At 35.1% G+C, this 14,198-nt stretch overlaps 1 protein-coding gene across 1 annotated transcript in view; it reads right to left on the bottom strand.

Annotated features, from left to right (window-relative positions):
* SLC17A6 (solute carrier family 17 member 6) overlaps positions 1-14,198 on the bottom strand; it is a 37,157-nt gene that overhangs the window by 8,913 nt on the left and 14,046 nt on the right. The window contains exons 4-7 of the mRNA XM_081064427.1: positions 6,690-6,804; positions 5,114-5,201; positions 4,689-4,775; positions 1,830-1,972 (exon numbers count right to left, since the gene is read on the bottom strand). Of these exons, the coding sequence (XP_080920553.1) occupies positions 1,830-1,972; positions 4,689-4,775; positions 5,114-5,201; positions 6,690-6,804 (433 nt within the window). The remainder of the gene's footprint in view (positions 1-1,829; positions 1,973-4,688; positions 4,776-5,113; positions 5,202-6,689; positions 6,805-14,198) is intronic.

Below are 14,198 nucleotides of genomic sequence, written 5' to 3' on the forward strand. Positions count from 1 at the left end.
CTAAAGTGTTTTGATGTCTCATTTACTTTGAAATCATTCAGCAAAGAAAAGTGAAATAAGTAAGGCAAGATGTTAATAACTGTTGCTTCTCCACAGTGGATATATGGGTATTCCTGTTACTGTTCTTGCATATTAAATGTGTTCACAATAAAAAGTTCAAAATAACTAATGCATAAGTTCTATTCCCACTTTATCTCATTTAAAAAAATTACTTTGAAGATACAGGAAAGTATAAAATATCAGAAATAAATAAAATACTGTGTTTAGGCAAACCAGTAAGATACAGAAAATGGGAGGTTTGAGATTATCTATGCTATTTTATTAACAACCCACTGGCTGTTCTTCGTGGGTTCATTTCCAGAAACTGGTTTTCACTTTTCACTTAGACTAAATTTCTGATTGTTCTATTAAAAAAAATGTGCCTGATCTAGACACACAATATCTCAAAAACTGGTAAATAAAAGAAGTATGTTTAACTAATGAAGATATAGACTGATGAGATTATTTTTGACTAGCAATTGAAGCTAAATCCTGAACTCACCATGGATCAGTCTAGAGTTAGTTTCTTCTCAAGGTAACTGTAGCGGGTGGACACCAGAACACACTGCCAACACCTACCCCACCCTCCACATCACCACTCATTGTTTGAGAAGCCACCATTAGAAACAAATGATCAATCCATTTACAGAAGGAAACAGAAAGGGGAAAGTTCTAATTCCAGTCTATTCAGCTCATGGAACCATAATAATGTAAGGATTATTTTTAAGTGTTGAAGTTTAACTTCTAAATAATATACAAGATGGGATTTTTCTTATTCATTAAGAGCCAAGATACCCTCAGCAACAATGGATGACAAACCTTTGTACCTAGAATAAGACGTCAAAGACAGGCTTTCTCTAACAAATGAAGTAGAGAAGCAGAGCTGGAATAAAACACAATTAGAATAGGAGGAGGAGCCTTTAAAAGAAAGAGGAGAAACATAATGTATAAGGGGCGTTGGTTTCTCAGCCAGTACATGTTACTTGCCAACTCTTAGCTTAAGGAAATTGAGTTATGGATTAAGTGCTGAATTACTCAACCTGTCTAAATATATTACTTGTGCTTACCAGTTTTCTTCATTTTTATAGTACCATTAGCTATTTATTATTACTACTTATGATATATTACTGTCTCACAGACTAATGAAACATTTGCATTATAGAACTGCATTTCATTCTCTATAAACAGATCCTATCCAAGAAACCAAATCATAATCAGAAAAAAAGCTTTATAACATTACCTTTATAATACTTGATTTTTATAATAATAATCCTGAAAAATGGTAATCTTTTTCAATAAAAGGATTATATTATATTAAGAATATTTTTCATGTTGGCATCCTAATGCTTTAGTATTTACTAAACCACATATAATATAAATAGGCATGTATAAAATCTACATTTAAGTCATTCAGTAAACAAAAAAATAGCCGTTTCTATGACTGTGTTAGGTAATTTGGCATTTCCTACAATCTAAATGACTATTGTTGAATTTGTTTAAACTATGGACCATATTGAACTATTTTTAAAAACTTGCTTAGGTTTACAGTCATAGCTATAATCCAAGGCAAAATTTGAACATGTTTAACAAAGATAAAGAAAAAATAAACTGTAGATGGAGGAAGTAGCAATCATTCCTAAGTAAGTCAGAGAATATGGATGAATTAAAAAAAATTACGATTGATACCAAATTAGTTTTGTTGAATAAGGACTCATAAAATAGTTTGGTTGGTTGAAGGGAGATGAGATGGAGAATAAGAATAGAAATATACACCATAATAAAGTTCTTACTTCCATTGCACCTAAAAGATTTGCACTCTCTCCAATGCTTTCTTCTATGTACCTACGTTCTTCATCTGTAATAGTAGGATGCTTTGCAGGACTCTCATAAGACACCAAAAGCCAAAACATGTACCAGACCATTCCAAAGCTACCTGCAAGCAAAAATTCAAAAGGAGGAAGTCAAAGAAAACCATCACAAATACTTCCATTTAACAGTCATTTGCTGAAGGTGGGCGCTGCAGTGTTATCACTTTGTCTCTGTTAAATAACACTGACACCCAGGAAACTCACAATAAATAATTATCGAATGATGTGATCTGGCACATCTTCATACATCCAACAAACATTTACCGAGCAGTTACTTTTACAGGCAGTCTGCTAAATGACAGAAATACTATGAACAAGAAAAAATTCCCGTCCTCAAAGAATTTTTCGAGGAGTGACTTTTTTTTATTAATTGCCTGTCTTGAATATATGAAAGTGGTCTGTATTTCCACAGAAAAGAAATGCTCATTTTCCTCTACTGTTTGCACTTCAAGATCTAGTAAATAGACTATTAAGTAAAATCTAGATTATTTTAACCTGAGTGGCTATTATACATTTTAAGAAATGGGCTTCTGTAATTAATGTAGCAACATTCCCCACTTTATTTGAGTGCATGCCGTATTATTTTCAGAACGTGCTGTTACCTATTGGTCATTCTTTGTGACGATGAAAGTTTACACATGCCAGTACAATACACTGTTTGCAAGGGTTTTTTTCACCCTTCTTGATTTAACACTCTCACCATTGAAAATGCACTTATTGTGCAATATATGCATAAATCTAAAGCATGAAGAATAGAAAGAATTTCAGGTGATTTCTTGAAATGGCAGCCGGCCATTTCATTTTTGCCTCCTACAGTTGTCTCTTTCTCATGGGTAAAACTCTGAATGACTGATCTCCATAATATTTTATTTTTTTTTGCTTGTTCAATTTCTAAGAAAAGTTCCTTACTACCATAGTTTTTGATGTTCCATGCTTCTTTTTTTTTTTTTTCAATTTATTGGGGTGACAAGTGGTAGTAAAATTACATAGATTTCAGGTGTACAATTCTGTATTACATCATCTATTAATCCCATTCCCATGCTTCTTTTAATTACCGAACGTGACAGCAAACCCAATATTGGGTCAGATAGTGTATGAAAACTCAGTGTAGTGTAGTAGTTGTGGAATATGATCTTTTAGATTCGAATCCTGGCTATGTCACGCATTAGCCACATGATCTGATCAGGAACTGAATCTCTATAAACCTCCACTATAAAATGAGATAATAATTTTTTTATGAGATTGTGGCCAAGAGAAGTTGAAGGAGAGGATGCATAAAGCAACGAGCACAGTGGATGGCACAGAATAAGCACCCAGTAGATGTAATTTAGAAGTAATTCTTACCACTAACTGAATGCATCTAAAGTGCCAGACACACAGCTAATTGCTTTATATGCATTATCTTTTTAAACTTGAGGCACTATGCAGGTTTTATCGAAGTTTTAAAATATCAATGCTGAATGTGTGACTCAAAGACCCAAATTTTGTTACACAAAGCAATAAGCAAGTACTATGATATGATATTTTCAGAATATCTAAGTTTGTACCATTCAATGATAAATATTAAATAAATTGTAACTTGAGATAATGAGACTGGTTTTCATGAGTGCTTTCTGGAAATTAGTATCTTTGCTTTAAATCTACTTCATGTCATCAATTAAGTAACGGACTGAGGCATAAATCAGAGGGTGTAACGGATGGCCATCTCAACTTGTACTGCACACCCTATTAATAAATGCTTTAAACTTCTTTGAATTATGAACTCTGAAAAATCTAATGAAAGATATGGGTTAAAATCGGATAAAAAGATCTTCCCAGAAAATAAAAGATACAAACACATGCATTTACAATTTTGGATATTCATAAATCCGAAACCCATCCATGGCTTTTGACCCCAAATAAGAGCCTCTTCTATGAAGTATATTTAATAACATTCTACAAGCATAGGATGGGCTCTGATGAAAACATTTTAAAACGGAAATGGATCACAGCAAATTCGGGAGCAGCCAGATACTGCTCTGTTCGACCCCATGACTTCGTTAATCTTTCAGATTCTTGTGCCCATGCTCAAAGGTGGTATTAATCAATGACATATCAGTTGGAATCCAGCTCTCTTCTACTTCTCCTTTCCTTGTTATTAAAAAAGTGTCTTTTAGAGAGAGACTTTAGGAGTACTTTCAAGTGGTAAGCTTTCAGTTTCTGGTTGGAAAGTAAACAGAAAGGGAGTTTGAACTTAGGGTTTCTTGTCACTTGTATTTCAATTTGGGGGCTTAATCTCTTTTAATTCTGGGGAAATGAGGACTAACATGTGCTGCTGTTGCTGCAGGTGACTGATAGTATTTCATCACAAAATTGAATTGTTTCAGTAACATGACTATTACCATCCAGCTTTCTTCCCCTGTTCATTCTTAAGGAGGCTCGATCAAGGAAATGACCAAGAAAACTGTAGCAAAATAGAGGAGTAGATGCTGCCTCACTCTTTCCTCTTAATCAGCTTTGAACTAAGAGCTGATTTTATTTTTTTATTCATAATCAAGGACAATATATGTCACATATTACAAAGCTTCCATCAACTATGTGGTTGTTTTTTAAACAATAGATAACAATGTAGGGAAAAATCATGGAAATAAACATTTTCCTTGATCTTCACAGGACATACTGTCAGGATTCTTAATGGAAAAAAAATAAGCAAGTAAACACAGAAGAATGTTTAGTGATCTAGCTCATTGTTATAGCTTACGTACATTTCTTTTAAGTCTATTGTATGGAAATGTAACATACCATAGACATAGAACACTGAAGACCAGCCAGTATACTGTACAAGAATGCCTGCTAAAGGCATTGCAATCACAGCTCCAGCATAGGAACCTAAAGTAGAAGGGAGAATGGGAGAAAGGTAGGGGAAATCAATAAAAATTCTTGACTTTGTCTCATGTTCTTTGGTTGGCTAACACAAACACACGCTATATATACATATTTGGAATACACACACACACAAAACACAAGCAGAAATAGAGGATTTAAGGAGACCAATAAGAATTAAAGACATTGAAATAGTGGCAAAAAACCTTTACTCATGTATACACACACACACGCACACACACACACACCCCAGATTGTTTTACAGGTGAGCTTCACCAACTTTCAATCTTATTCAAGTTGTTTCTAAAATTTACCCACTATACCTACATCAGTACAGTACTCACCACAGAAGGAGGTGGTCGCCAATCTACTCCTCTCCAGAGGAGGGGCCCACTTGCTCCATATCCCATGACATGCTGGGTAGGTGACGCCCTGAGATGGGGGAAGATATGTATCACTATTTAGGATCCAGGGTCATTGGAAAATAAGCACATTCCCTTTTCTGATGCTGTTTCCTTAGAATGGGCACAAGGGGAAGCTGCTACTCATGGGCCTTTGTTGATTCCCTGAATGTCCATTTAAAACTTTCAGCCCCAGACCAGGTGAAACGTGGCCCCTTTGTAGTGACCTGTTCAAATTCTCCCCACCCTTCAAGTCTTCCTTCTACCTCAATTTTCTTTGGATTAAGGCAAAATGAAAGATCTTATATTACTCAGCTCATCTGCAATTCTGAACAGTTTGAGATTTTGGAAGACCTTTTTGTAAGGCATTAAAATCAGTGATTCCGAATATGAGGAATCCATATGAAGGAAGGTGAAGCTTATATCCTTGAAGCTGACACTTCCTAACAGTATTATACAGATCTTAAGACCTTTAAAATAGAGTCAGCCCTCTGTATCCACAGGGTTTGCATCCACAGATTCAAACAACATTAATTGAAAATATCTGGGAAAAAGAAATGTTACATTGTTGTTGATGTGTACTGTGTAGTTTGGCCTACCATGGTTGTATCTGTGTTAAACATGTACAGACTTGGTTGTATTTTTTTGGTCATTATTCCCAAAACAATGCAGTATAACAACTATTTACATAGCATTTACATTGTATTAGGTATGATAAGCAAACTAGAGATGATTTAAAGTATACAGGAGGATGTGTGTGGGTTACATGCAAATATACCATTTTAATATAAGATACTTAAGCACCCTCAGATTTTGGTATCTAAGGGGGGGTCCTGGAACCAATACCCATTGGATACCAAGGAACAACAGTAATTATGCTTTTTGTGTTATTTTTGATCCTACTGATTTTTCCTTCTTTTTGGAGATAGGAGATTGTTTTCAGTGCCTTCATACTTTATCTGATTTTCTATTCCCACCATACTCCATTGAAAGAGAAGGGACAACAGGTAGGGCAATCATAAGTTTATAAATGATATTCTTTCAAAGACAATGGGCTGATAGGACAAAAGTAAATCATTAGAGTGAGATGCCCAAAGAATATGTTCAATGACATATTTTAATGAAATCTCAAATCATGATTCAAAGGCAATAGGGATGTGGTATAAAACTCCCAAAAGGTATTAATTCAGGGTTATCACCAGCCAACAAGACAGACTCAAATATTTTTATTACAACCCATTGATAAAAGTGTCTGTTCTTTTTTTTTTTTCCAGTCAAATAGGTACTACACATTTATTTAATATCACTTAATTCCAGAAATGGGGAGGTAAAAAGTCACAATTGTAGTTTAGCCTTATTCAAAGACACAACACCTGAGCATCTAACTTTTCCAATTTTTTTTAACATGATGTAGACACAACCTAATAAGACATATTTATTTATAGATCAAGGCAAAGATCGTCTGCTGGTTCTTCATAACATGCCAACCTTAAGATGATGTCATCCTGCAGTTTCATACCTCAACAAGTCCCTGCAATATCCTAACAAAGATGACACACCCATAATGCACTCTGGCTGCTGATGGGATTAGCATATTCAGGGTAGACGTGAGAAGTATGGCAGCTCCAAAAACCCTGAAAAAGAAAGGGAGTTAATAGAGCTACATTTCTCAGGTCAAGTTAATTACAAGCAATTTTAAAATAGACTTAAAAAAAGAAAAAAAAAAGAATAAATATGTCTGGACTTGATTAGCTAGCCATTGTAAATAGATACTTGGACTATCTTGAAAGGCTAGATTATTTGAAGCACAAGAAATAGAAGGATTCAATAAATCTGGTTATACTTACTTGTATTTATTTTCTTCGTAAATGTAATTGCAAATTGTAAATATTTAATGAATCATTGTATATGTTTTTGGTCTATATCTCAGTTTCCAATGTAAGCTGCTTAAGGGCAAGAGCTTGTTTTCAGATACACTGTTATACCCCCAATACCTAGCACAGTGCCTGACACAGAGTAGATATTCACTAAAGAGTTTTTGAAAAAATTATAAATGCCTAAATGGAGTTATGTCTTACATTGTACAACTATTTTCAACTTCCCTAGGCTATATATATCCATAAAAATTTTATGAATGAAATCATATTTAAAATGTCCCAAGAAGTCTCATGGTCAGATCCCACAGCATACATTTTTATAATCAAAATATCTATTACTTAAATTAATACAATTAATATACTTGTCTCAAGTTTTTCTTTTTCTTTTCTTTCTTTTTCCTTTTTTTTTTTTTTTGGTGTGTGTGTGGGGATTAGTGAGGAGATTGTGTTTGAGGCACACCTCTAAGTGTGTACATATACACAATGATTCAAGAAAGAACTGCTAGAAATATGGTCCTCACATTTTTATCCATCTGCAAGTAAAAATTCCATTTCATCATTAAAAATATTTTATAGTGTTCATACAAAGCAAGAAAAACATCCCCAAAACTGGGTAACTCCAGAAATATATTCTTACATGGAAGTTTTGGGACACACTATCACTAATGAGCTTACCAGTGTGTTCTGTGCAAGTTTCCTCAAGTTGAACATTGAGCCTTTAATTCAGTCAAAATTGGTTGCCTCATAGAAGCTCTCATTCTTCCAGGAGGCATATTTAAACGCAACCGTGAAAGACCCAAGTTTTTGAAAGGGAGCTTGATCATTATTAATCTGCTATTAAAATTTGAGAAATTACTTTACAAAGGGCTGAAGTGGATCAAATCTTTTTCTATGAATCACAGACTGAGTCAAATACTTTTGTTTACTTGACGCAGCCAAATATCTGTCTGTCTTCAGTGGCTTCTCTCCAGCAAGGTAGATAGTCACTGAGAAGGTAAATGTTCTGTTTCATTCTTCCTCTGTGCCGTTTGCTGAATAGGGTATCTTTAGGTTTTTGTCAAAGAAGAATTTATTTTATAAATGTTTGACACAAAATAGAAACTTTCTATTTCTAGAAATAATTACTCCTATGAAAATGCCACACACTTAGTGACATTAAACTCCTGCCAAATGTGGATTTGTTTTTTTTCCAGAAAATAAATGCAAAAATCTTATAACCTGTCTTTGTAAACTAAGAATTCAAAATTGTTATAAAATTTATTTAAAACATATTTTAATGTTTGACTATTACTTTTAAGGTGAAAGAATTTTTACGTCTCTTCAGACTGCAATCCAAACGTTCTTATGTACAAATCCCAGATCATTTTAGAGGTTTCCTTTAGGGCTGAAAGGAAATAGGAGGGAGTATACAGGGCATGTTTCCTGGACCCTAGTGGTAAATGGTACATGTTGCCAAAGGTCAGTGAGGTACACATGTCTTCCTACTATTCTGGGTGTTTGAATGTGGTACTTGTGCAACAGAGAGAATGAAGGCAGAAAGGGTAAACGACACAGGACTTTTGGTCACATGAGCAGGCTGTCTGGGGATTGGCAAACTTCTGTTGACTATATCTTTCTGTAGATCCATTCCACTTTGCTTATTATCATCAATAACAATGAGACTGACTGCTTAAGGCTTTAAGAATAGAGAAAAACAGAGCTACATAATGCTACAGGGTTTTTGAAAGTGTATATGAGTTATGCATCTACCCCATTGAGCCCTTAGGAAGAATCCTTTCAAACTGTCATCCATGAACCAGCTGCATCAGAATTCCCTGCAGTGCTTATTAAAAATGCAGATTTCTCACTCCAGACTTTTGAAATCAGAATGTGCTGGGAGTGAAGCCTGGAAATTGTGCTTTAATAAGCAGTCCAGGTGATCATTTTGCATGCTAAGGTTTACAAAAAAATAATACTATAAGGTTTTCATCCATGTTTGTCTAATACGTGAGCCTTCTTTTCCAATAATTATTTTGAAGGTATGATGCATGAAGTTCATTTTCTATAAATATAACTTGCAATCATCACTTTCTCTGCCCCATTTGAAGGGTTTTTAAATTCTGCTATCTCTAGATAAGCTGGAGAAAGATGCATTTTACCCATTCTTCACCTCATTTTCTCAGCCTCCACACTGTTGATATTTCAGGATAGATAATTCTTTCTTGCATGATGCTCTCCTGTGCCCTGCATGATGTTTAACAACACCCCTAGGCTTCAAGCACTAGATGCCAGTAGTAGCGTACTGCCCCAATTTGCGACACCAAAAATATCTCCAGCAATTGCAAAATGTCCCCTATGGATTCAGTAGAGCTGAACCAATTATGAACTATCTGTTGAGTGCCCACTATAGTCAGTTCTAGATGTAATCAGTGCTTATTCAACTTGCTAGACACCATGTTAACACTTCATATAAAATCCGCAACCACCTAACCCAATGACATTGGTACACTTAACATACCCATTTTATAGATGAAGAAAATAAGCTTGAGATAAGTGAAAGCACTTGCACAAGTTGTTAGCCAGTTTTAAGTAGAGGAGCCCTCTTTCCAAATCTAGTCTGACTCCAAAGCTAGTGGGTTTTGCCGCTAGGATTTATATCTGATGATACACATACCACATCATTTAGCAATGTATTTCAGGATTCTAATTGTAAATTTTGTTTTTTTCTTTTTTTTTAAAGGTTATTGGGGTGACAATTGTTAGTGAAGTTACATAGATTTCAGGTGTACAATTCTGTATTACATCATCTATAAATCCCATTGTGTGTTCACCACCCAGAATCAGTTCTCCTTCCATCACCATATATTTGATCCCCCTTACCTTCATCTCCCTCCCCCCACCCCCCTTTACCCTCTGGTAACCACTGAACTATTGTCTGTGTCTATGAGATTTTGTTTCTCATTTGTCTTACTCTTTTGTTGTTTTTGGTTTCTATACCACATATCAGTGAAATCATAGGGTTCTCTGTTCTTTCTGTCTGACTTATTTCGCTTGGCATTATACTCTCAAGATCCATCCATGTTGTCACAAATGGTCCTATTTCATCTTTTCTTACTGCCGAATAGTATTCCATTGTGTATATATACCACAACTTCTTTATCCATTCATCTATCGAAGGACATTTTGGTTGTTTCCATGTCTTGGCCACCGTAAACAAAGCTGCAATGAACATTAAATAGTCTTCACAAAGCTACTTGAAATCACCCTACTACTCCTGGTAAAATGTTAATAGATTACTTACAATGTTTACCTTCTACTCCCGTCCCCAAATAGTGTTTCAAATTATATAATATTATGACATTTGTAAATGCTTCCTACTTTTAAGTTTCTTAATTACTTAAACTATCCTTTTTTATTGTTTATGATGCAATGGTCATTGGATCATAACAATGCATTGACTTTTTTCTAACCATGTTTCCCCCAAAATAACAGCTAGCTGGACAATCAGCTCTAATGCATCTTTTGGAGCAAAAATTAATATAAGACACAGTCTTATTTTACTATAATATAAGACCTGGTATAATATGATATGATATGATATGATATGATATGATATGATATGATATGATATGATATGATACCAGGTCATATTAATTTTTGCTTATTTTCAGGGAAACAGGGTATTTAAGAATAAAATCCATCAAACTTTCAGAACCTCATCTTCTTTTTAAATTTTATGTAATTGGTGTACAAATCAATATCCAACTACATGAAATTCTGATTATCAATATTCTTGCCCAATATGGGAAGCCTTTATAACTTTTCTTGCTGTACTACACACAGTAAAAACTGAAGCAGTCATTTCATTCAACATTCATTTATGCATTCATACTCCAAATCTTTGTGAGACTATATTTAGAGCAAGGTATTGTGCTGAGGAGAAAGGTGCTAAAATTTACAAAGCACTTACAATACTTTCTCCACCTACATTAATTAATTTAATCCCCATGACAACCTTCTGAGTTACACTTTCTTCTCACTTTACACACATGAAAATGCACACAGAAAGTCTATGCAAGAAAAAAGCAAGCAGTGGAGCTGAGATTTGAATCCAGGGCTCTCTAACATGAAAATCTGTGCTCTTTCATCTAGACAATGCTACTAGGCACTCAGAAAAGGCCAAGGATAGCCCTTGGTGTAGGTGGAGAGAGAAAGAGACAAATAGCCGAGAGACAATTTATGTCAAAGGCTGTAACAGGAGTATAAATGGAAAAACCAAGGAGGAAGAAATCCATTCCAACTGGGGTGAGCTTCATAAGGAAACTTTCAAGTTCGGCATTGGAAAATGAAGAGAAAAGAAAAAAGAAAAAAGGAATTCCAAAAATAGAAAGTGGATCAGCAAAGTTTCAAAAAATGGAAGAAATTACATGAGGTAGTATTGAAAATGGCTGGACATAGTGGGACAGGTGATAGAAATAAGAACATGAAGAGTGAGATGATGAATAAGGATGGTGTTGGGGTGGGGGTGGGGTTGAGGAAAGGTAAATAGGACAAGAGGAAAAGAGCAGAGTCCATCAGTCCATGACATCTTGGAAATGATGGAGTTTAGGGTCTCAGAGACTAATCGATGATTATGCCACTAAGGTGAAGTAAACATGAAGCTTACAGAATTTAAGGGAGAGGGACCTATGAGGCCAGGGAGACAGAAGGTGATCAGGATTCATGTAAGTTAAGGCAAGATGAAGGCTTGCAGGGGAACAGGGGCCAAAGTCACTAATGGTAGTAGAGCAAAAGAAAGTGACATAAATGTGGTGCAGAAATTTTTATAGGACTCTAGCTGTGTCACTTGATAAAGATGTGACTGAAAGTTACTAACCTTATAGGCTTCTGATTAGCTGTCTATAAAAAGGGCTGTGTATGTGATGATCAAGAGCATGGTTCCTAGGACCAGACTCCCCGGGTTCAAAGTTTATTTCTGTCACTTATTACTTGAGTTATCTTAAGCAGTTTATTTTACTATGTATGCTTCATTTCTCATCTACAAAACGAAGATATTAATAGAACCTATAAGTTATTACAAGTAAAGCACACAGAAGAATGTCTGGCACATCCTAAGCATTTAAGGGGTGTTAGGACTTGTACAATGATATTAATATGTTATATTTCACAGGATTTCTGTGACACTAAATGAAAAATGCACGTATACACAAATCCATAATGTGAGTCGGTCAAGTAGAAATAATAATAGCCAATGGTTGTTGAATTATTAGTGTGTGCCAGTCCCTGCTGTAGATTCTTGTGTTTAACGAGCAATAGCAACATGAGAAAGCTACTACGGCTATCCTTATTTCATAGATAGAATAACCAAGTCTCAGCGAGCTTAAATAACTTGCTAAGGTCACATAGATACTAAGTGGAGAACTATTGTTTATATTTACTCCGTCTGGTTGTAGATCCTAGATACTCAACCACTATGCTCTACTAATACTTTAACATCAGCAGAACTAACACTAGTACTAGAACTAGTACTAACAGTGCCAGCTCCAGTAGATAAAGTCAAAACCATAAAAGACAAGAACATTATTGAAAGATAGATTGTCGCAGCAGTGGGGAGCAGAGCAGACCTCTACCCCAGCCCACCTACGTTTTAAAATAAGTACATGTAGAAGGGTTCTGCCTTTCATGAACAAAGTCTAGGTTTCAAAACAAATGGAAGAAATGCTAGAAGTGAGTATGGAAAAGAAGTTCCAGGAAAAAAAATAGCGTAGTGATTTCCAAACTTTACACGTGATAATCATCGTAGCTGGCTTGTTCAAACACAGATTGCTGGGTACCAGAGCTTCCAATGCAACAGGTTTGTGTGAGAACTGAGAATTTGCATTTCTAACAAGTTCCCAGGTGATGCTGATGTTACTTTTCCTGATTTGAGAATCATGGGTTTAGCAGTACTGTGCTAGATACTCCTTCCCTTAGACATCACAAAAAGGGGCACCAACCGCTAGGGCAAGTCAGACCTAGAATGAAAAGAGCTAAACATAGCTGCAATAAGGGGCTTACCTTTTATTAGAGAGGGGAGTGGCAAGGGTGGAATGGAATCACTTACAAAAAGGGATGATATCCTTTACAAAATACAAATCATAATTAGGTCATTTGGGCAAGACCTAAAATGAAATTTTCTGACCTGGTTTTAATTGTCCTCACTGACCAAATTGACAGAGCAGCTGCCGTATTTTTCTTAAGGACATACAAACAGCATGACAGAATATTAGTTAAGAATACACTGTATGAATTCAAATTCCAACTCTAGTTTCTTACTAGGTATGATGTTGAGCAAGTTGTTATCACTTAAATTCTCCAAGCTTCAATGTATATATCTGCAAAATGGAGATAAGTTCTTATAGTTCAAAGGATTGTCATGAAGAAGATTAAATAAATCAATTATGAAAGGAGACTGTCTAGTTCACAGTAAATGGTTTATAAATACCAGCTATTATTACATAGAAATTTGTTAACCTTCAATGCAGTTTTCAGAGAATTGCTACACTTTGTCCTTTTCTTCCAGAATGTTTTTGCCCTGATTAAATAATGCTATTTCTGTGTCTATGGAGTCAGAGTCATTCCACATCATCCTGAAATTCTAGCAGCTTAAGTTCATGAAAACATGTAGTGGGAATTCTAGTTCCCATTTTGAAATCATACAGAATTAATCAACATACATTTGCCTCTCAATCTGTGCTTCAATAGTTGATCTAAAATATCAAACAGGAAGCATTTTTTTTCAAATTGACAGCCCTCTCTAAATCAATTATACCTGTCTTGGTATACCCTCACCCTTACCCCCAATACTTCTCTTATACACAGATACACCTCTTTTCAAGCTAATCTCTCATAGATATTTCTAAAGCACCGTAGAACACTTTTATAAGACTTAAACCAAGATGTCATGTGTTTCTACACACTCTAAGTTATTTGAGTCTCTTGGATAATATAGTCCAGGCCTTTATTTCACTTCTTCAAATGTCATGATGATAAGCAGAAGGTTTTGTATATGTCACCCTCTTACACTTTTGTATAAATACTTTAAATAGAGGGCCATGATAATTTCCCTTCCTGAGGTATTGGTAGGTGATAACAGATTTTTCTTCTTTGAAACTTCTTTATCCTGATATTGT

Source organism: Rhinolophus hipposideros (assembly GCF_964194185.1).
Source record: "Rhinolophus hipposideros genome assembly, chromosome: 10".
Taxonomy (NCBI): domain Eukaryota; kingdom Metazoa; phylum Chordata; class Mammalia; order Chiroptera; family Rhinolophidae; genus Rhinolophus; species Rhinolophus hipposideros.